This window comes from Prinia subflava, chromosome 2 (genome assembly GCF_021018805.1).
Source record: "Prinia subflava isolate CZ2003 ecotype Zambia chromosome 2, Cam_Psub_1.2, whole genome shotgun sequence".
Classification (NCBI taxonomy): domain Eukaryota; kingdom Metazoa; phylum Chordata; class Aves; order Passeriformes; family Cisticolidae; genus Prinia; species Prinia subflava.
The window spans coordinates 44,470,592-44,493,609 of NC_086248.1; the positions used below are offsets into that span (position 1 = coordinate 44,470,592).

Here is a 23,018-nt window from a genome sequence, read left to right on the forward strand (position 1 = left end):
GTCAATGCCATGGTTAATAAACTCATGATTAGAGGAACAATGCAGTGAGTAACAAATAGCATGGAAAGTGATGGAAAGTCTCATTCCCATCTCCTGTGTATAGTCTCTTTTATAAGAAATTAAATGGCAGGGATGCAGATGTTTAAGCCAGTCAACATGTATGGCAGATGCTGTGACTTCACTAACAGGAACATTTTCAGGCTAAAGTAGCAGATTTGAGGAGAGCACCAAATATTCACCACATTAATGTGACTCATGTATCTGATAACCAGCAGAAAACATCTACCCACTCCTATCCTTTAACAAGGTTAAAGACCAAGACTTTTGTGGTTCCTGCTATCTTGCTTTTAAGATGTAGGAGCATCTTCCACCTGAGGGATAAATCAAGTTGAAAGACATCAGGTCAATGAAGTTTGTTGAGTATGCTGCTTAACTGCATTCCTAACAACCAGTTTATTTTCAAACTGGCTACACAGCCTACCTCTTTCATTTCCTTTCCTTCCTAGTATCACTAAGTTTTTGAAGTAAAATTTCTACTAATGCTCCTTCATGTATTTTTCTTTATTTATTTTTGAAAAGATCTTACATTTTCACTCTCCATTGCCCCCACCTCTGATTATTGCTTAGGTTCTTTTCTGTAATTTGTTTTAGTAAGATCTTCCCTCAGCCCATTAGGGGATTTGAAAATGTTTTCTGATTTTTAGTGGGCAGACATTCACTTGAGCTTGGCAAGCCGGTTTCCCTAAGCATTGTAGGTGGTTGGCAATGGAAAGTGAGAAGCCTGACTTGAAGTCAGGATCCTGTTCCCTTCCTTATTTCAGGAATTTTGAAGAAGGGTTTTCTCAGGTCTTGGCTTCACCATTAGGGCTACCACAGAACAACTAATTCCCACTTTGCACTCCAGACAGCAACACGCAAGTGAACCAACTTGTATCAGTTTCCCACTAGTGGCACTGATGTGCCACTGTGTCACCACTGTGCCACCACTGTGTCACCACAGCGCTACCAGGAGCCCTCCAGCCTGGGAGCCAGCTACCCATACCAGCTGGCAAGAATCCACATTTGCACCATCATCCCTAACAAAAGGAAACTCCAACTGCTGAACTTGTGTCTGGCTTACTGCTATAATCAGCATCAGTGGCCAAAGAACAGTGATCACAAACTACAGCACATTTTCCTTGGGCTGGATGGCCTTATCATGGAACACTTCAAGTCACACAGCCTAAAAGAAAAATAATCCCAGCCTGGTGACAAAAGCATCAATTATGGAAAACAGGTGAGAGAATCTAGACAAAGACCTGGTAAGGATCACTACCTCAAGCTCGGTTTGAAAGGAAAAAAGTGTTGAAAAACCAGGAGGCAAATACCACCACAATCACTAAGTCAAACTGATGTTTTCCAGTTCCCAGAGGCAGGCACGCAGGCTGGGACCAATAAAGAGGGGAATATCAAGAGGAAATCTGCTCAGTAAGAAGTACCTAGCTACTGTAAGACCCAAAAACGAGTGACTATACAGCTGTGTGAACAATGAGGAGCAAGTGGGCTGGGCTGACATGGTAAGAATCCAGATACACTTGCTGTACAGACAAATCTTGTCATGTTGGGACTTTATTAGCAAGAAGATACAAAGGACATTTTGCAAAGGACAGGTATTAAAAGAATAGTGATATGGGGTGGCAGGCCTAGGTATGTTTTTTAATCCCCACAAACCAGGATATGTGAAACTTAAATGGCTTTGGATCTTCTTTCAGTTATTACAGATTTCATAAGCACTAGAAAATGTTAAAAAGGGAGATATCAATTACTTTTCCCACTCTCAGAGATCCTTCCTAGACTGCTAGAGAAGAAACAGACTTGAGACATGAGCCAGTACTTACATAAGTATTGTTAAAAAAACCAGCTTTACAGCTTAGGTTTTATGGCTTTTTTATTTTTTAAAGGAAGGATGGCTAGCTTAACCTAACTGATCAAACCAAAAGAAAAAACATGAGTATTCACCTAAAGATAGAAAGAAAAAATTAGTAAGTTATTTGGAAAGACTTCTTGGATTACTTGAACACTGATGCCAAAAAATCAATAATAAAATTTAGAGCCACTAATTTATAAGCATATTGTCAAATTTATAAAATCACATATCATAATCACATTTTAAAATCACTGGATATCCCTATGGGAAGATTCATATTTCCAAAATGAAGTAAAGCTGTCAAATGCAATATTGTGTTTTTATAAGGCAATTAACAAGATTTAAACTTCTAATAAAAGGCAAGTGGAAATTCCAGTTGATATCTGCTACAGACTATATGAACAGTTATGTAGACTATATTAAGTACTTCATCATGTAATAACACAAGCTAAGATGTTTACTTCTTCAAAGACCTACTTCTCTCATTTTGTATATAATGATGCAGATATTCTGTGTTCAGTATGCTCATGCAATAATGTCTATTGACAATACCTGGGTATATTGACAATCTATTGACACTAGGTTGAATTTCTAAAAGGAATTTTGCTAGCTCTAGAAATGTTGCATTTAACCTGAGTTGTCCACATGAAAGATTCAATTTGCTACAAAGACCTCATATCAGAAACATTTAGATACGAGTGAATGTGTAAGTTCAATACATTTGTTATATGAAAACAATATAATCCAAACCAGTATACAAACATTCTTTATAAATATGACAGATAATATTCACAAACATATATTATGAGACATATACATGAGTAATATTTTCAATGATAAAACAAGCTGAATCTCTTTGATAAATTAAAAAAGAAAAGTTAATACTTTTCGGAAACTCCTTATGAATATTTCGCTATATGACCAAAAAGCCACAAATCCCCAATTAAAAAGACTAAGCTGATCAAACAAAAAGAAAAAAAAAAGTGGTTTAGATAAAGCTGAATCAGATATAATTCGTTCCCTATCTATCTTAGACAAACTGAAAAACTGATAGAAACAAATACAAACCAGAGAAACTAGGCAAGGAAGAAAATTGATAAAAGACTGGATGAGAAAATGCAGAGATGACCAGGGAGCTGAACAAAGGCAATTTAAAAACAGATATACTGAAAAAGCCTGAAAACCAAGAACAACTTTTAAGAACTGCATTGGTCCATTATGTGAGGTTAGGCAGAAACAAAACTGCATCCTGGCAAGGCACTGTAGAAAGCCTGTTATAATTTAGGCAACATATTTACACAAGGAAGTGCTTATATCTCTTAGCCCAGAAGTGAATATTGGTCATGAACAACAGCAGTGGGTAAGATTTTACATTTAGCAGGTCCAGAGAACCCACACTCAGGAGAAAAGGAATAACACAACTAACAAACAGCAAAGAGAGTGAATCATCCTCAATACGGAGTCAACTGAGCTGGTTCAATGTGTTTTACTCAGGTTAAAGTATGCAATGCAAAAAAGAAAAAAATCAATCAAAAGATCTCAGTGCAGACCACATATATACACGACAAGAGACTCTTTCAAGAAGAAAGCACCCAACGTTTGGAAAAGGGTGGAAGGAGAGTAAAAGAACAGGTCATCTCAGAGAATCAGCTAAGATACAGAATTAAACTGTGGTGAAACAGACAGTAGGATCCACAGATGATTTAAGGGAAGAATATTAGCAAAAGTAGTGTTTCTGATAACCCTGAGTTTCTGATACCACTAAAATTAATCACTTGAAAACTTCAGTCAAGAAGAATTTGAGAAAGTATGACTCTTCTCAACATTTTTGTCCTAACAATCAAAGCAAAGAAAACAGATGAAGTAAGGAACAAAAGTTATTTTATGCAAGGAGAAGGCTGATATTGAATCAGTAGATTTGGTCACAGATATTTAAAGAAAGTTTAAGCATCTATACTACAGAAAACAAATTCAACAGAATTTGTCAAGCAAACAAAATAAGATCCAGTAGCCTGAACCTAAAGAAATCCAAAAAGAATAAAGGGAAGGCACTTTCTAAAAACTCTTACAAAGAGCAACAATGGACTCTCCATCAACAGTACCACTGAAGGTAACCACTGATGAATTCACCCATTGCACAAATACTAAAATTGATTAAAGTTGAGGAAATCCTATGTTCTATAAGGCAGCCAATATGACTACCACAATGATCTCTCAGTTATTTTTATATATGAATGAACAATAAAGGCAGAGAAAGGAAACTGTTAAGTTAATAAACAGAAGATGACTAGATTTAGCAGCATATGTTGGTCCTTCTATCTGAAAACTTACCATTGGCCAGAAGCCCATTTTCCTGTAAGGAGGTATAAATACTTTCAGCCCTGAGATTTACAAATGCATTTATTTCAGCCACTTTCTTAAGGAGAAACACCAAAATCAGAGCCATTCAGCCTATTAGTTATCTTCCATTCTCAGTGCAGGAGCACACAAAGCCACCATCAGCCAGGGAAACCATTCTGTTATGGCAGGTGTATTAATTCTGTTTTACAGTGTATAGAAAATAAATATTTCAAAATGTATTTGAAGCAAGCTCTGCAAGAGGAAACAACCTACATTCAAGATTCATGTCTGTCTTCGCATATTAGCTATCCACACTGGTAATGCAGTACTAACCTGGGAATACACACAAATATTCCCACTAAGAATAGGAGATAAACAAAACAGAGACCATCTACAAAATTATTTTATGGATATAAGGCTGTGTGTTTTACATAAGTATACATATTTTATTTAATTACAGTTTTCCATATAACCATTAGGAGGTTCTAGCCATGCAAGTCACATTTATTAAAGGCAGCATGTCAAATAAGAGTTGACAATTACAGGCTATATCAATACACATTATGCCAGATGGTAATGAGCCGTACACAGAGGGCCAGCCATCCAAAATAATCACACCATTTTCCACAGAAATGTTGAAGAGGTTATGGTTTATTACACAGTGCTCATTAGATATACAGTGGCAGCATTAGCAATTTTTCCTTCATTTGTGTCTCATTTAAGACTCTGCCCCCACAAGCCCATTCAAATTAGTACACAAGGTTAAAATCATTACGGTCAGTGGGGAAAAAAAGAATAAGTTTTATTTTTATTTTACAGTAATGGTAGATCAAAGGTCCCTGGAATCTATTATTCTCTCAACTGTTATCTAACACAGGATACTAAAAGGAATCAAATTCACTGTCATTTGCTGTGAAGAAAGACAACCCATTTTAAATGGCTAAACTTGGTATTTCTTAATTAATAACTCTAAGCGAGAACAACAGTTAGGTTGTGACACAAAGTAACAAAAGTCAGAAAACTAAAAGTTGAAACTGAACTTTCAGCCTTGGCTTTGAACTTTCTCATCTGCTTTTCAATCTGCTGCTTTAACGGCATGGAAATATTTAAGTGTCCAAAAGGCAACTCATCCTTCACAGCAGGTGGAAAAAACAGTTGTCTCAAATAACTAGAGTATCATCTCTGAGAAAACACCTATAAGATGATTTAAAGTACCCTTCTAGTCAGCTGCATATGTTGACTTCCAGTTAGAAAATTACTGTTGGAGACATTTATTTTCCTGCCTTTTTGTGTTTATAGATGGCACAGGGGTGAAAAGACGTAATGAGGCAAAAGCAAAAATCTGTCACAGAAGCAAGGATGTGTTTATTGCTTAGAAACATGCCAGTGTCCCCCAAACTCCAAGTGACAGCCAGCATTTGGGAGTCATAAAACTGTGAAAGAGAGGAAGAACTTAAGTACTGGACGTGCCAGCTGATAACCTGACTGCAGAGAATTGTCTTTCCAGTCCAAGCTCCTCCTTTGAAGCATGTGGAGCATCACTCAGAAATCTGGGTCTCCCATCAGGCAGCCACCCAGCTCTCAAGGCCAGGGCATCCTCACACCTCCTTCCTTGGCCACTCCTGCTGAGTTACTCTGCTGTTGCACAAAACCTTGAATTATTCATTCAGCCAGATGGCAAAAGAGTGAAAAAAGTCAGTATGCAGGAGATTATGGGAGAGAAAGGTGGGACACCTGGACTCCAGATCCTGCTAAGTAAGTTACCAGGAGGGAAACAACATTACAAATGCCTGACCTAGGTGTCCTGTGTTTGGAGAAATTTTCCGAAAATTCAGACAGAGGAGTACTTCTGCATCCTTTCAAATCCTCGAGAAAGCCAAACCTGGACTTCTTGCATCCTCAGTGAATGCTTAGCCAGTGGCTAAAGAACACAAACCAATCTTAACAGCACTGTTAACATCTCCAGTCTGACAATCCACTTACAAAATTTCCTAGTTAAATTGACCAACAAATTTTATCTGTGTTTTGAAATAATTTGAAAGACAAAAAGCAAGCTTTATTTAATAGAGTCTTGAAAAAAATGTTTACAAAATTTAAAATAATTCCATTAATTCCACGCAATGCCAGTCTTATGACAACTAAACAGGTACTCTGATACAAAAACCGTTTTAATACATCTTAACAACAATAATTTGCAAAAAGGTCATCCTACTACCTGCCCTTTGTACAACTCATTTTATTACTGACAAAACCACTCACCCTAACAAGGTGGCACTTTTGCAGGCAGACACCACCAAATAGGAAGCAAATGTGAAACCTGTGCAATGTGAAACAAATGCAAGTCCTATTATATGACCCAAAGGGCATCAGGCTAATTTGAAGGTCTAAATAGAACACAGCAAACATCACACAGAAGTTTTATGGCACTATTTCCATGCTAAGTTCCCAGACAATTCAGACTAAATTTAAATTCTCCAATGTTAATTCAAATATAAACACCAGTAGCCAACTTCAAAAAAACTGCTCACAAGAAATCCCACCTCTGCACAACTGCAACTGGTTTAGAAACAACAAAACCACTGTTTTCTTAAAACAAATGCATTATATTTCTAACAGTCAAAGATAAAAATAAGACATTTAAGACGGATGAGGTGGAAGAAGAGCAAGCCAAGAGAAGAGTTTACAATGGAGTTAGCATGAAAGCTTTCCTTTTGGCTTACTGAAGTGAGCAGGTTTTAGGTATTGTAAGCAACAATCAAAAAATGGTGACAAGAGGTGATCAAAACCTTTGGCAACAGCTGCTGCACCATGGCTTTGGGAAAACATGATGGTAGGATACACAATGCAAAGAGAGACAGTAAGACTCAGAACTGAATAACATATGTTGACCAAACCCTCCAAAGATGAGGTATGAAGCAAAGAAATAATTTGTAGACTGGATGACCTTGCTGTCACCACAGCAGAAATCAAAAGGAACATGATGAGGAAGAAAATCACATATTTTTTAATGGAAATGACCAACATTCCTTCCAATATGATGGCAGCATGTGTCAGCAGGAGTGCATGTGGGCAACACCCAGGGTTTCCATCCATCCAGGATTACCCATATTTGCTCTATAGCCCTTCAGCAACATGAATCCTCCCATTGATTTTCATGCATCTATTCCATAAAAAATTTCACACCATGGTTTAAAAATAGTTTTGACTACTCTGTGGTTTATTTAGTCAAAGTATTTAAATACTTGCACTTAAACCAGCTAAAGAGATATGAAGAGAAATAAGAGGTCTCGCAGGTAAATGCAAGAAGCAGGCTAAGAATTAATTTTATGAACATACTTTTTCCTACATTTTATTAGTTGCTTCTCAGCCCTGCAAGACTGAAGCATGTCTATAATTTTATTTGCAGTGACTATGGGACACAGTTTGAACCACTATTAACAGAAATTCCCATTCCTGTGCACTCTCAGCTATTCTGAGATCGCCAGCTTGACTTATTACTTCCAGTTTTTCTCTGAAATCTCTCTGAAGAGTTTGTCTGTAATTGTATTCAATGTAGCTGAAAGATAAGGTGCACTAACTTTGACATTAAATCTCTAGTACTAATGACACCTGAAATACATGGAACCTTTTTATGTGAGAGCAAAAAGAAGGTAACCTTTTTATGCCATGAAGAATGAACACTTGATAAATGAGCAGTCCTGTTAAGAGAATAGATTGTTCATGTCTAACTGCACAAGAAAAAGGCATTAAAAATGTGAATCACCAGAATACAGTGTACCAGATAGGGCTGGGGTTTATTTTATAACTATATATATTTTTATCATGCTTATATACCAATTACTCTTTATTCTGAAATACACAAGATACAGAGGGGATAAAAAAATCCAAACATACTGGTTGCACAACCACAGATAGCTCATACTATGAAGTAAACCTGTCATATTCTGAGCTGTACCTGCATTTCTGCTAGTGAGCAATTAAAAGTATGGTTATCACAGGTGCTCTTCTCTCCCCTCCTGAACCTTCAATGTTCAGAATTGGATAGGGACATTAATACCATACATTAAAATGGTTTTTTATAGGAACACTTTTGCTTTTCACAAAGCAGAAGTATGCAGCAGATGGGTATTGCCTGCCATGTACAAGGAAAGAGACTAATAGCTAAAGGGAGACAGCAGACTTCTCAGAGACCTTGCCCCTTACACCAGGTGTGTTGACAGAATTGCCAGCAGGGAAAGGATAATAAACCTTTTGGAGCAAGGCAACGACTGCTGCTTCTGGGACCATACCAGCATAGTAACAAGCATTTGGTGCTGTTGAGGTCTGCAAAGTTTTGTCATTATTATTCGTATATCCTTTATGCAAATGGCATACGGTGTGATATTGAGAAAAATGTGTCCTTTGATTAAAAGAAGACTTAGTATTATACCACTGGAACAATTTCCATCTATTTTTACCATATTAAAATATAAGGTATCTGAAAATTTCATGCTTTCATTTCCCAGAATGATTCAATCTACACATTTTAAGAAGGGATAAAATGACACCAACGAATTCAAGCAACATTAACCCCAAGCAAGTGATGATGGAGAGACAATTTTATCCTAACAAGCCACCTTCAAAAACAAACTTCATTTCTGCAGAATTCCTACCAGAGTCCACAAAACAGGATCCTTTCCTGACTGCAGCTAATACTGGAGCTTTGCTAAAATTTAATTTGCCTACTGGAACAGCTGTGAATGTAGCTGAACATTTTTGCACTGGTTTTGTTGCATGGTTATCAAAAGCCAGAATGAAATTTCAGCTATAAGAGAATGAAGCAAGCTTTCCACACACCAGTGTCTAGGTGAAACATAGCAATTATGAGAAAGAAATCAGAAATACTATACAGTATAAAATAGAACTTGTTTATGTTTTTTCCTTTTCTGGCAATAATAGACACATAATTTATTTGGCTGCATCTTCTCTTTCCACAAAAATGTACACAAATGTGGCCAAGTCTTTGGAAAAATTAAAAACTACAACTCCAAATACTTAAATGGACTTCAGGAACTGGACAATCAAGCTTATGAAATCTCACATGTACCAAACATGCTCCATAATCATGCTGGCACTGCTGATCATAAGTTTTCATCTGCTGCAAACCCTATAAAAAACCCATCGTCTTTCTGATTTCTCTTTTGACTGCATAAGCATCTTCTCAAATACAACACAGTAAGAATAACATTGTTATTCTTGAAATATTTATCCCTAGTTCTCCAACTCCTTACTTCCCTTCTCAAATCATCAATCACTCTTACCTATGTACTCACACACCCACCTTTATACTGGAATATATTAAAAATAATCAAGTTTTGCTGTCCAGGAACACAGTGCCCTGTCTACACCACCAGCATATTATTTTTGCCTTTCTTTTTTATTACTGTTTGCTCTAGAAGCATCTCAGAGCTGTCAAATTGCACATGAAAATCTACTAAAGGTTAAAGGCCAGATAGCAATGAAGCCACTAGAAATATTCATTCACTTAATGCGATTAGGGTCCAGAACATGCCATTATTTCAAGTAGAAGAGAAAGAACATTGCATAACTTTATACAGTGTCATATTTTCATATGCATATACTCATGGAGTTCTCAACTCCATCCCAGCTGATGAAAAATGTTAATATCTTCAGTTACATTTTATCAGAGTACTGACTGAATCATACTAAGAAAATAAATTAATTGTTACAGTATGCTGTGTAATACTTAACTTCATATTGCTACAATTTTCCAGGAATTGCAGAAATTTGTATTGAAACTGGAGAACTGCATTGTAAAATTTGTCAAGGGAGACATTAATAGGACAGAAAGAGGATAGGTGGTACTTCAGCAGGTAGAAAAGCAAGGGAAATATTTGGGGACTGTAGGACAAATAAATTATATAGATACAGTTATTTAAGAACTTGGAGTGACGTAATTGGTCACACTGATGTCATAGTTCTGATAAATAAGCAGTCCCCAAAGCTGTTGTGTGCTTTCATCACAGCGCTGGAATGTACTTAGGTGATGGTTGGAAATTTCTCTTCACAAATATTATTATATTTTTTGTAAAGAAAATGTGCAAGTTCTCAAGTAAGAAAGTTGTTGTAAGGGAAAGGTTTTACAGCAAGAACAGTTCTGGTGAAGAGCTGTGGTGTGTGGCCATGCCACGTCCCAGGAAGGCCGTGCCAAACCTTGTTTCCCACAGGTCACCTGGCCTTTCTCAGAAAAGCTCTCACTGGGGTGGAAGCAGGGCTTTGTTGCTCCCATGGCTGCTCCTGCCCCACTGCAGAATTCCACCTGGGTTTGTATGCTGTGCACATCCTGGCAGTCCAGTTCTCACTTCACAAGCAGCGGGAGGAAGAAGCTCCAAGAAAAGGGAAGGCTGGACAGACAGACAGAGGCGACACTGCAGTTTCTCCAAGGTAAGCCATCCCTATCACGCTTTCTCTGACACTGAAAATTACTTCCTTTTAAAATGGAAACCAAACACAATTTCTGATATACATGATGAGTTTACCTTGCTCAGCTATCCAGTGCTATAAAAACTTATTTTGAACAAGATTTGAGCCCATATCTCTGAACAGCCTTTGATGGGATCTAATGCAGTGCCTTTTTATTTATTCTACAATGTAAGGAGAAGACCTTTTCTTATTCAACATATAATTGCTGTATTTGCACATGCTAAGTATGCTGAAAACAATAAAAGTTAATGAAGAAAAGTACTGGTAGTAATGAATTAGTAATATTGTTAGATTTGTATTTGGAGTTGATTTTTATTGTTGTGGATGGAAGATGATCAATAGGAATATGTAATCAAGTTCTATGTGCTTTTCATCTCCTGAGACTCATCTTGTAAATGAGATTATGAATCTCACAGGATTTATCCTGGAGAGAAAAAACTAAATAGAATAATTTAGAATAACTGCTTGGATTTCCTCTCACTAAAAGCCATGGAAAACCTATCAAGGACTAGGAGACAAAATTATATATTTCTTTATTTCTTACAGATTATAGAAGACATCACTGCTCATATTTTGACATACTTTTCCCATTATCTTTCAAACAATTTTGTCAAGAGCATTGTACTTCTTAATGTACTTAGATATTGAATATTTTAGGACCATGCATTTTCTCTACCAGTTAATTAGCTAAGCTTTCAAAGTACTTGCTAGTTGGGATACCATACCTTTGCTGAAACCCAGCCTTCCAGAAGATAGAAATAAGAACAGTAAGTCCCAAAGGAAATCATTTTTATGATAGAGTCCTAATGTGCCCCAGTAAAGGTGAGGATTGATTGTTATGGCCTATTGTTACTATAATTAGAAGTCAAACACCAATTAGCAGTTCCATTAATAAGATGAATATCTGCAATATCTGCAGCTGAGACCCAGGGCTTGTGTGCAATAACCCAGTGTGAATTTAAAGTGCAACAGCTACACTATACTATAACTCCCAGGCTGAATACTTACATCACACAAAGATAACACCTCTGCTTTCGTCGAGTTTTCAGTTCCTACATACACTATTGGTCTTACTACGTTTTTTTCATTTATTACTTTTTACTTTGTTTAAACATGTTCTACCACAATTTGGCAGTCATTGATGGGGATAGGTGCAATGGAGCTTGAGGTCTTCCAAACTTTGGTTCATAGCCACTCCCTCTGCAATGCACCAGGTCAAGGTAAATTTAATTTAGTTTCCATTACTAGTAAACACAGAAAAGTAGTAATGGAAAAATCCCCCAACTTCTTACAAATATGAAAGTACTCTTCACATGATAGAAGTCCATTGTAGAGTTAGGAATCATTTTTTACTTGAAAATATGAAGGTAAGAAACAGTCAGGTCCAATCTCTGAAGTTAACACCCTATGCAGTTCAGAGTACAGAAACTGAAAGAAGAGCAAGATCTGAAATGAGGTGAAGAGTCACACACTTGTGTTCTTTGTATTTTTGTAGGTACTGAAATCGTAATTTGTATGGTCTTTCTTTGGTTTTATTCCATTTGTGTTTTACTTCTTACAATAACTCTCAAAGAGAATTTGTCCACATGTACACTATGCAAGGTAAAAAGAAGGCTTTTGTAAAATTTAATAGCAAACAAGTCAAAGCAACCTCTAAGTGTCATTTACACTCTAGCAATACAATAAACCTCACCACCTTCAGCAAAATTTACTCATGTTTCCCATGGCAAATTAGCCAGGAGGCTTTGTAATGGATTTGCTTTTTCCTTTCTTTCTTTAAGGGGGATTATCTAATTTTTTCCATAGATTCCACAGATAATCAAATATAGATTAACGTAGAGACATATTCCAGTTGAAAAGCATTTAAATGACTACTTAAAATTACAAACATCTTTAAACTTGTCTACAGTAGAAAGAATCTGCTGACAGAACTTCATTGGTGAGCTGAGCAAGTGAAGATACAGCTTACAGAGTAAAAGACCTGTTTTGCCAGAGAGCATTGACCTGTTTCTAAAGCAGAAGGCAGCCCTTTGCTACTGTAGCCATCTACTCTGACTGGAGATGTGACAGTCACTTGAGCATTAGCATCTCTCAGCTGTTTGGCTGCATTCACAAGAACAGGACAGAAGCTACTTGCCAGCAACTGGGGTTCTCAGGGAATGCAGAGCCAAAGGTGCATGTCCTCATGCAGTATTTATTCTGTTCTTCACTCAAGGTGGAACACCTTTTACATTTTCTCAATTTCCAGAGAAGTTGTGCTCACACCTCATATGCTGCTATGCTAAATACATAAAGCAGAGTATTGCTATTTCAGATCCTTCTCACCCATAAAATCCCAGTCCTACAGCAGTCCAGGCCACAGACGTAAGTAAAGTCAACCAACCAATGTTAATTACTACATATTTTAGCAGACTGCAAGTCTCAAAAGCACACTATAATCAGCATACTACCACTGAGTTTTTTACTACACTGGTCCATATTCATCTTTGTAGACTAAAGTTGTCCAAGGATCACCATTCCCATAAGCTTGGATCCTGAAAGCAGCCTGAGTGCTCCTCATGCATACAGTGATTAAAGACAGCTCTAACAAGCACAGCATCACCTCTATTACGTCTGCCATGGCAAGGGTTTTGGAGAAGAATAGATAAAGCTGCAGATGGTGAGCTGTCACCTATGAGAAATACAAGAGGTTCCTAGTGTCCCCATTAATACAAAGCAATTTGTCCCTAATACAGAGTGGCATATCTCTAAGACAGACAAGACCTTTACACTTGTGTTCTTAAAGTAGGCCTTGGCATAGTCACCATTTCTATTTCTGAAAATCCTGGGATGGAAAGTTCTTTAGATACTTCAGCTGTCAAATAGAGACACGTAACAGGCTAAATTATGCCTACATCAGCATAGCCTCTTGTGAGCTCCACAGTCATGGATGCACACCAATGACAGCATTAGATACAGAGCTGAGGCTACAGGCTGCGGGTAGAATGTTCACTCATCTGTTCAGAACACATCTTGATTATCACCTTGTGAAGAACACACTCTTCTTGAAAGACCTGACCTTCATGAAGAAAGCTAGATGAGACTGATCTCATTGCTGACTCTGCTTTCAGAAGAAGGTGGGTCTACAGACCTCCTGATATCCCTTCCAACTTGAATTATCCTGTGAACCTAGACGTACTATCAGTATCATCTGGTTAACCTAAAGGAGGTCAATGGAAGGTCAAACTTTCTTTGAAGATGGCATAAAGCTCTTTGGAATACAGGGAAAGGAAATTAAGTTAGGGCAAAGCTTTGTATGTCTAGCAAGAAGCTGGGAGAAAGCTATATAGAACTGCAAAGGGACAGAGCAGTATGTCCTCTGTCCTTACAGTCCTTAGAAAGACACCTACCCCCTCTGACTTCTTTACAATCAAAGAAACATTCAGAGAAAAAGAAACCTAAGGGTGAATGAATCCTCTGGTTAAGATCTGGGTTTAAGTGTTCTTTAGAGTAGGTTAGAACAAGGTGACTGTGATATGGCCACAATGACAAAGAGCATGTGAAATCACTCTGTGACCCGTGTGTGTGCGCTTCCGAAAAATGGTACTCAGGACAACTTAATATTGGAACACGACAAGCAAAGACCAACCACCATAACAAGGAGTTGGCATCTGCTGCCAAATTACTCTTAAACTGGGCTTTTATTGGCAGCAGTCTCAATGCTGGTTCCAAAATAATTACTGAAACACTAAGGAAAAGGAATCTATGTTCATGATTCCTGTCACTACAGTACTGCCACCACTCTTCCAAGGAGCAGGAAGGATTCTGATTCAGAGACAAGTTTATCCAGTGAGTACCTTCTTGTAGTAAAGATGTTCATCTTGCAAAGTAATGAATTCCTGGAGCTATAAAGGTCAGCTGCATCCTCCTGAAGAAGAAGGTGCAAGGACAGAACCCAGTATTGATAGTCCAAACCCAGCAATCTGCTGGATTTACCAGTTTTTAGTACAGAACTGAAATAGTACTTTCTATATTCCAATTTCGATATTCCATAGTGATAAAAGCTCCTTGCTTGTCAATGACCATAGGATCCACCAGTGTGAATGCACAGGCAGATTTGACTGGAAAAAGGATTGTTTTAAACCTCTGACAAGAATCCAAGGCAATCTGCAGAGCTGACTCAATGGATGTCAATACTAGAGGGTATTTTTAAAATTGGCACTAATAGGGGAAAAACAAAACAAAACAGAAGAAAATAACTTGCTGTGTTAGAGCCAAGGATACCGAGGGCTGAAGAGATGGCCCAAGTTTGTTCTTTGGTGTCACTTGCATTTTAAGCTGCAACACAGAGGCTATGTCAGGCATTCATTATTCAGTCTAAAGCCAAGGAGATCCCTCAGTCCCAAGGCAGTAGTGTCTGGCAGCGCCAGACGTGAACAGAAAAGGATACCCCTTTGGGTACTTTGCGAGAGGACCCAAGCCAGTCTTGGTACCTTCAACTGTGAGAATGTAGCTCCACCATGAAGCATAAAGCTGTCAGTGTTCAGAAACCACATGAGTTTCAATTATAAACCTCACTTCCAGCAGCAAAGTAAAATAACAGCAAGCTGCATACTTCACTATCCAAGTGAGTTTTGCTCTGAGAGAAGGCAATGCAGTGTCAGACTCTAGTATAATCACCAGTTAAGAAATGGATCTCAAAGCCCTTATGAAGTTCTAGCCTCCTGTGTCACATCTGAGGTACCCTCTGATACTATTAGCATGATAAATTATCGTTAATTTGATTCTGCCTAAACCCAAATGTGAGTTCTGCTTTCTCTTTAGCACAGGAGTAAGGAGTTTCAAGGGAATATGGGATGCATGCTTTGCTTCAGTACAAGCAATGACATCAACTCTTACATGACACTCTTTGCATACTCTGTAGTGAGCACTACAATTGATCCTTATATTTGCAATTCTTCTGTAGCCAAGGAAATATTTTCTTTAATGCTAAGAGACCAGCAGAAAGTTTTAACTTAGGAAATCTGTCCAGCAGCTGAAATTGAGCTGTTTATCATGCTGCTACTTCTCTTCATCCTCTTTTGGGATCACTGGTGCTGAGCTGGAAGTAAAGCCAGGTTCTTTCCCCCGCCAATAGGAATAAAGTCAGGTTACTGCCAACACGAGAGGGAGGTGGCTGTACAGCATAACACATGCCAGGCAGGCTTTTCTAACACTTCCTCCCTTATCTTCAGCATGGCTCATAAGGCAACCAGCAGTTACTATGATACCCTTGCACACAATGACCCTCACACCCCCAGATTAATGCAGGCAGATCACGACTCTTGCAAATTATGACGTGCTAAAGCTGAAGGCAATGCTGGCCAGAGGCAGCACCATTTAACTACACTAGCCCTGCTCCTGTAACTACCTAAATTGTAAACCTCATTATTCTGGAAAAGATTGTAGCAGGCATGGGTTTTGTTCCATTGTGTACCAGTCAAAGGCAGATGCCAGCTAGGAAGCTAGATTAACTAATTTTATACATTTGGGTCAACTGCCCTTGAATTGACATCTCTAGAGAACAAGATAACAGGATAAATTTTTTTTCTACCCCAAATTCAGCTCTCAGTACCTCTTTTAATTTTAATTTTTGTATTGTTTTATTGTGATTTAAGAATATGAAATAATGAGAAGAGATATGCAGAACATGCCAAATTCCAGGTTGAAAAAATCCACCATGTTTTTTTGTGTTTTTTTAAAGTTAAATGGTTATCACAGTGTTATATTTTCCTGGTCACTGATTGTGCATTTAGTGTAGTACAAGTTACAGAGCACTGATGTAACCGGGCTGTCTACTGCAGGAGTGAATATTTAAATACAGCACAAGAACTGGTTCCAATACAAACACTGGGAAAAGAAAGACTGGGCTGATGCAGTCGCTGACAAGTACTGGAACAACTTAGCTCGTCCTCAGATTTCAGAAATGCAATTAATTAATCACGACTAAGTATCCTAAAATCAAGTGAGCCATATCCCAGCTAATAGCCCACAATATAATGTTCACAGCACGTAAGTATAAGGCAGTGAAGATGCTCATTACAGTGCCAGAAATAATATTTCCAGCAAAACATTATATATAAGATGAAGTAATTATATGGCATGGCAACAAAAAGAGCTGTATAGATTACAGCTGAGCTGAAAATCTCTAAGAATCTGTTTCCAAAAAATACTATCCAAAGCTGGAGACATAAAAGCAACAAAGGATTAAGCATATTTCTTCACTTCATATCACTGAGGGGTATACTTTGTCTTTGATATATATGTCCAATATATACAAACCATATATAATTACATTGCAACCAAGACAGCAGATAAAAATGCACTAAAGGAAAACAACAATCCTTTTTTTTTGTCTTCGGGAGAGGGCAGTTTGTAAAACATTACTTGTAATACATGTTAAAAATATCACAAAAACTCTTTAATATCACAACTTTACAAGCTGCCTATTCTCTTAGCTATATTACACGGAGAAATGAAAACCAGAAATTAGACTCACATCTAAATAAGTGTAGTTGGAAAAGTACCTTAAACAAAGAACTCCAAAGCCAAAGCCCACAGCAGCTTCAGTAGAGGGCAAGGACTGACCATTATGACACAAAATGAAACAATGCAGTGGCATGTTTGCTTCTATTTAGACCATGCTGCAGGACTTAAAGTGTCATTGAAAATCCATTTAAATTAACAACTCCACAGTCATCACTTTTGCAGACTGTAATGAACCTTAAGTGAACCTGTGTGGGCGTATTCAAACCTGCTTCATTTTTGGCATACCTTTGTAACTCTGAACTAGATATTATAATGGCTATTGACTTGCTCAAACTTAGATTATTAGGCTAGATTTTCAGCTGGCTGAACTGGCATCATTCCAATGATGTCCATTTACACCAAATGGCTCATTATTAATTCAAGGTCTTATTTGCTCCTTAATGAATACTTCCACTAGTCACCTTCCCAACGGCAGCTTTAAATGCTCAAACTTTATCTCCACAGTCAGAATCATCATAGTCAAGAACTTAGTTATCAAAAAAAAAAAAAAAAAGAAAAAGCTTTTTCTCTCCTTTAATGAGGCACACTTAAGGTAAACTTTTAAAATCATTTACAAAACAAACTAAAATACCTCCTGTGCCATAATTAACCAACTAGAATTATGCTTTCATACAGTGCCATTTGCATATAAATATAAAAATTGTACAACCCTAAGGGGACATTACGGATGAAACAATATAAGAATGAAATTAAACATCTAAAGGGACACAGCTCTCCACAACAAGCCTGCTTTATAGCTTTGTCATTTTTCTTACTTATTGTCATTTCTGCCTGTACTAATTCATATATATTTTCATTCACTGCTATTTTAAGATACCACATAGATTTAAATTTTTGTATTTGTTTGGTCTTTCCAATTCTATGATACTACCTCTGCATTTTGAAACAAATCGGGATGTAGACCTGTCGCTAAGATTGTGCATCTTCATTTAGTATATTACAGAGGTCAGAAACACAATTAACAAAAAAATACAACAGTCTTGTTTCCTCAGTCAAGCAACACACAATTTTTCAAAAAGGATTTTAAAAAATTCAAATTTTACAATTTTTCAACAGATCTCATTACTTACTTCAATGGAATAGTTCACTATCAAATTTACAAAGGAGAGCAAACACTGATTTCCATTACTGTTGTTACTAGTATTAAGAAATTTAGTTTAAAAGCTTGAAAAATATTTAGGAACTCAATGAAGCTGAAATACCTCAGTGAGAGCCTAAAGAATCATAATGGTGGGCTCAGAAAATCTGCTCTAACATGTGGAAGGTAAAAACTTTATTCTATTTTATTCTGCTGCATGGGAAAACACCCTTCAAACAGGCTATACAAAAACTTCTGGGCTCAGTGAGACCAAGTGGTGTCGCACAAGGATGGCATCTCACTCTCAAATTTCTAGTAAACAGGTGTACCCAAATAACATTGGAGGAAATCAAAATTAAAATACTCTATTTAAAAATATTTTCTGGCATTGAGGGTTTTTTATTCTGAGTACCGCTTAACGTAAACTTTCAACTAACCACCTTGACCCAAATGTTTTCAATTTGGTTGCGCCCAAAACCCACAATTAAGATACAATAAGAGTTATACAAAGAATAGGAAATGGTTTTCACTGCGGAAAGCTTATAATAAAGCCGAGGAACAAAGCTCTGTGATTAGGTAAGTACCGATTTTCCTTACAGGTGAAAAGGCCACTTAGGATGCTTTGATAGCACCAAGACATTGCCCATCAAATACACCTTAGCATATCATAGTACATACCTGGAATAAATTCCACTGACCATGTCGTGCTGGAAAGAGAGTTCTGCTGTGCTGGGTCCAGCAGCTTTGGAAATAAGCAGTACGACCAAACCTCGCATCTGTAAATTGTTCCGGCTATCATACACAAAACCCCTAAAACAGGAAAAAAAAAAAGAGGCATATTTTCACAATCCATGTTTACTGCTTGTATCAAAGTGGAAAAAAATACCTCAGGCTGCCATCCATTCATCATGTCTTTAATATTCATGTTATCAGGGAAATAAGCTGCAATTATGAATCATGATCTTTGTCATCCTTTACCTGACACTTACAATGAAATCCTACTATTGCAGAGAAAAACAAGTATTCAGGATTGAATTAAATCTTGATTATTTTCAAGGAGTAGCATGTCTCTTGCATTTCACGTCATGCAATGACAGGAATATTTCAGAGTAATTCAATGTGATCTACTGTAACAGGAACATAAGAGCTTTCAGTTTCTTGTCTGAAGCACAAAAAAAAATAAAAAAGCCAAAAGAAGCCTCCTACTTCACAAGCAGAAAGGCAAAGGAGGAAAGGTATGGCCAAAATCTATGATCTGCTGGAAGAAAACTGTTTAGTGGTTGCAAACAGGGCAGAGTACATAAAACAGGTCTAACTATAGTAGGAAAATAAAAATGCAGAAACTGATGGAAGATGTACAATAAAAGTCAGAGATAAATGAAGTAGAGATGAGCTGGTTTAAACAAAAATCTGTTTCAAATACTACAGCTTTGAATTTGGGGGCAGAAGGAAACTACCCCCAAAACCATATTTGTTCGGAGCAATTCCAAATGACCATGGAGATATAACACCTCAGAAGTTAATTTGTTTTAAAGTGAGCTTAGATTTCCTTTTTGACTACAATGTCTCCAATTGTATTCTTCCTGTCCTTGTCAAACTTGCTTTCTACAACCTACATTCATCAATACAGCTAATTAGCTAGACAAAAGGATAATACACTCCAGATGCTATCAAATTTGTAAACTAATTTCCAGTAAATAAGAGCCAATATCTCATAATCTATATATTTGTTAAATAAACACATGAACTACATCACAAATTACTAAGCACTTTAACTCATTTCATGCCAGAGTATAATTTTGGCCTTAATAACTGAAGGAAATCAAAACAGAACTGTCTTTAAATCAGCTGAATTTAAAAATCTAAGATGTTGATCTTGCAAGTATATTTGAATAAAGAAAACAGTGGATGCAATCTAAAGTTTCATTTGGACTTTTGTCATCACATGTGCACTTCACAATGCAAGTGTACCTTCTGTGCACTACCTCATTAACACAGACACATAAACATGAAGAAGAATCATTTAAATAGCACCTTACTCTGAAAGGTCCTGTGCTACTGCAGATAAAATGACTTCTTGAGTCTTTACATCCTGTTTTACAGTGATGAGGAAATGGTCCGAGCTGAGGTCAGAGAAGAATTAACAGGACCACCCAGGTAGCTGGTGCTAATCAGCTTCTGGGATCCATCCTCACTCACACATCCAGCTCCAGGCTAATACTCCTCCCTCCAGAGATGCCCAAGCTCCCACTCAGTGCAGCTACACCCTATAAATGCCACGATCAGTTAAGATAAGAAGGGGCCAGCATGGCTTTCTACCACAACCTACAACACTTTTAGTTCTGGTGAGATCTAACTAGCCAAATGAGGCCATGACTTCTGTGCCTTTATAATCTGCCCACATCCTATTTCCTTCACCTGCAGGCTGGCAGGCTGGCCCACCCTGCACAGGTCAGGTGTGCCCGGTGAGCCTGGCAGCCCAGGATACCCCATGCTCGCAGAAATTAGAATTTTTTTTTTTTTTTTTTTTTTTTTTTAGTTCAGTCCCCCATTACTTCCCATCCACTCAAGCCCATGGAAGATTGGACTGCTCAGATCTCTACTCAAGGGCACACGCACTGTGGTCATGTAACACACATCTTTATTTTGTTTACTGGGTACAGGGGTGATACAGTGAGGGATGTTAAAGAGGAGAGGGACAGCTACTTGCCTTCAGCATTCTGTGAATTTGTAACAAGCATATTTCTATTCTCACCAAACACACAAATATATAATTTGTTTCTTACCATGCTCCAATACACAATGCAGAATGCAGACGAGGCAGTTAAAACTTTATAGATTTCCAAAGAGCCACAATCAACATTAAACTACCCAGGAAAAAGACTGAAAATACATATAATGAATAATAAATAGTGTGTATGCATCCTGTACACAGAATTCGTAATTGTTTGTGGTGCTGTAAGTACTTCTCTGGCTTCAAATTCAGTTGACCACATTACTCACAACCACAAAAGTTATACAGATGATGCAACTGAATTAAAACATATTTCCTCAACACTATTTAAAACTCCATCGTTTTTAAAGAAAAGGGGTTTTAGGAAAAAAATTGGTTTTTTCCACATATGCATGTGGTAAAATCAGAGTGTATTACTAAAGCCAGAGATAGCATGAGAAATGAATAACGCTCTAAAAAAATAGCAAATTATAGTGATACTCTGAACAATCAGAGCACTTTGCTTTTCATGCCCAGTGCTCTCCAGCTTGTCAAGGGACAGGATGTTACAAAAGTATACACAAAAAGTGTTCATCACAGGAACATGGAACACTGGCCTTTAAATAAACCACTGCCCAGACAGACACTAGCAGTGAAGCCTTTTTACCTGATAGGTAAAAATACCTTTTTACCAGACTAGGTGAGGAACAGAAGAAAATTATCTATGTTGAAAATACTCAGTCTGTAGCAATAGCAAGTGTTATGGGATGTTCAGGAGGTTTTTAACACCATTAGCAATGAATACCTTACATTCTTAGCAGAAAACTGTTAATGAAAAGTGCAGCTGTGGGTGTGGGGGAAGAACAGAACATAAAAATCAAGTAATAAGGAGCAATATGTCTATCATTGCTACACCTAATCTTACAGCCTCTACGTTACATATGGTTTGGGTGTAATTTTAGACAGGATTTTCTATGAATTACCAAACCAGTAGTCAAAGTTTAACTCCATTTTCAAAACATGTTGTCTTACTGACAGGTAACATATCCACACTAAAGCAAACCGCATTAGACTTGAGACAAATAAAGCCTCCGGTGATCATCCTTTAGACACTAGAAACTGCTGCAGCTACTTGACATGGCTTCAGGGGTCACATTCACATTCTGAATTAAGCTCCCCAGAGATATCCTGCACAAGTAACAGCAACACAAAAGTCTTCCAGATGGTGCAATTAGTCTTGATGGGTATGTGGCAGGAGACAGGTGCCTCCAGGGAAAAAGTGAACTAAAAGCAACCCAAGTGAAATTGCGCACACAAAAAGAGATACATCAAGCTGACACTCTTTTGGAAAACCTCTGCTGAGCAACACAAGTGCATGCATAGGGTACCCAAAAAACCCCCTCAGTCATTAGCACAATTTTGTTTCCTCTTAAATTTACAGGCTGGGGATCTGCAAACGACATACTTCATCCTCGGGGGACTGCATGCCAGAAAAAGGTAGGGAAGTCAAACACCTCCACGATTCCGTTTTCGAATTCAGAATTTGGAGAAGGGAAAGGCATTTACTCTACACATTATCCGTGTGACAGAGTAACCCAGTTGAAAGCTGGCAGATTCACAGGTTTAAAAAAAAAAAAATAAATTATATATATATAAAATTAAATTTCCATCTTAGAGCGCAGGGGAGAAGCGCCTGGCTCCGACACATGCGCGCTGTGGCACTGCACACGCACAGGAGCCTCACACCACCCACTCAGGCAGTGACACTGGCTAATAGCTAATGTGCTGCAAATTACACCTCCTACTACCAGGGTCCGTCTGATGCGCGGAATAAATCAAGCAAACATTTCACTTAGTGCTTTGCGTATTGCTCCACACGTGCAGATATTTCAGAAGAATTTTAACCTTCAACAATCACCGTCAGGTTTAAC

General features: G+C 37.7%; 1 protein-coding gene across 2 annotated transcripts in view; it reads right to left on the bottom strand.

Moving 5' to 3' along the window:
* PDSS2 (decaprenyl diphosphate synthase subunit 2) overlaps nucleotides 1–23,018 on the bottom strand; it is a 110,126-nt gene that overhangs the window by 45,911 nt on the left and 41,197 nt on the right. For both annotated transcript variants that reach the window (XM_063389743.1, XM_063389744.1), the window contains exon 2: nucleotides 19,053–19,184. In XM_063389743.1, the coding sequence (XP_063245813.1) occupies nucleotides 19,053–19,184 (132 nt within the window). The remainder of the gene's footprint in view (nucleotides 1–19,052; nucleotides 19,185–23,018) is intronic.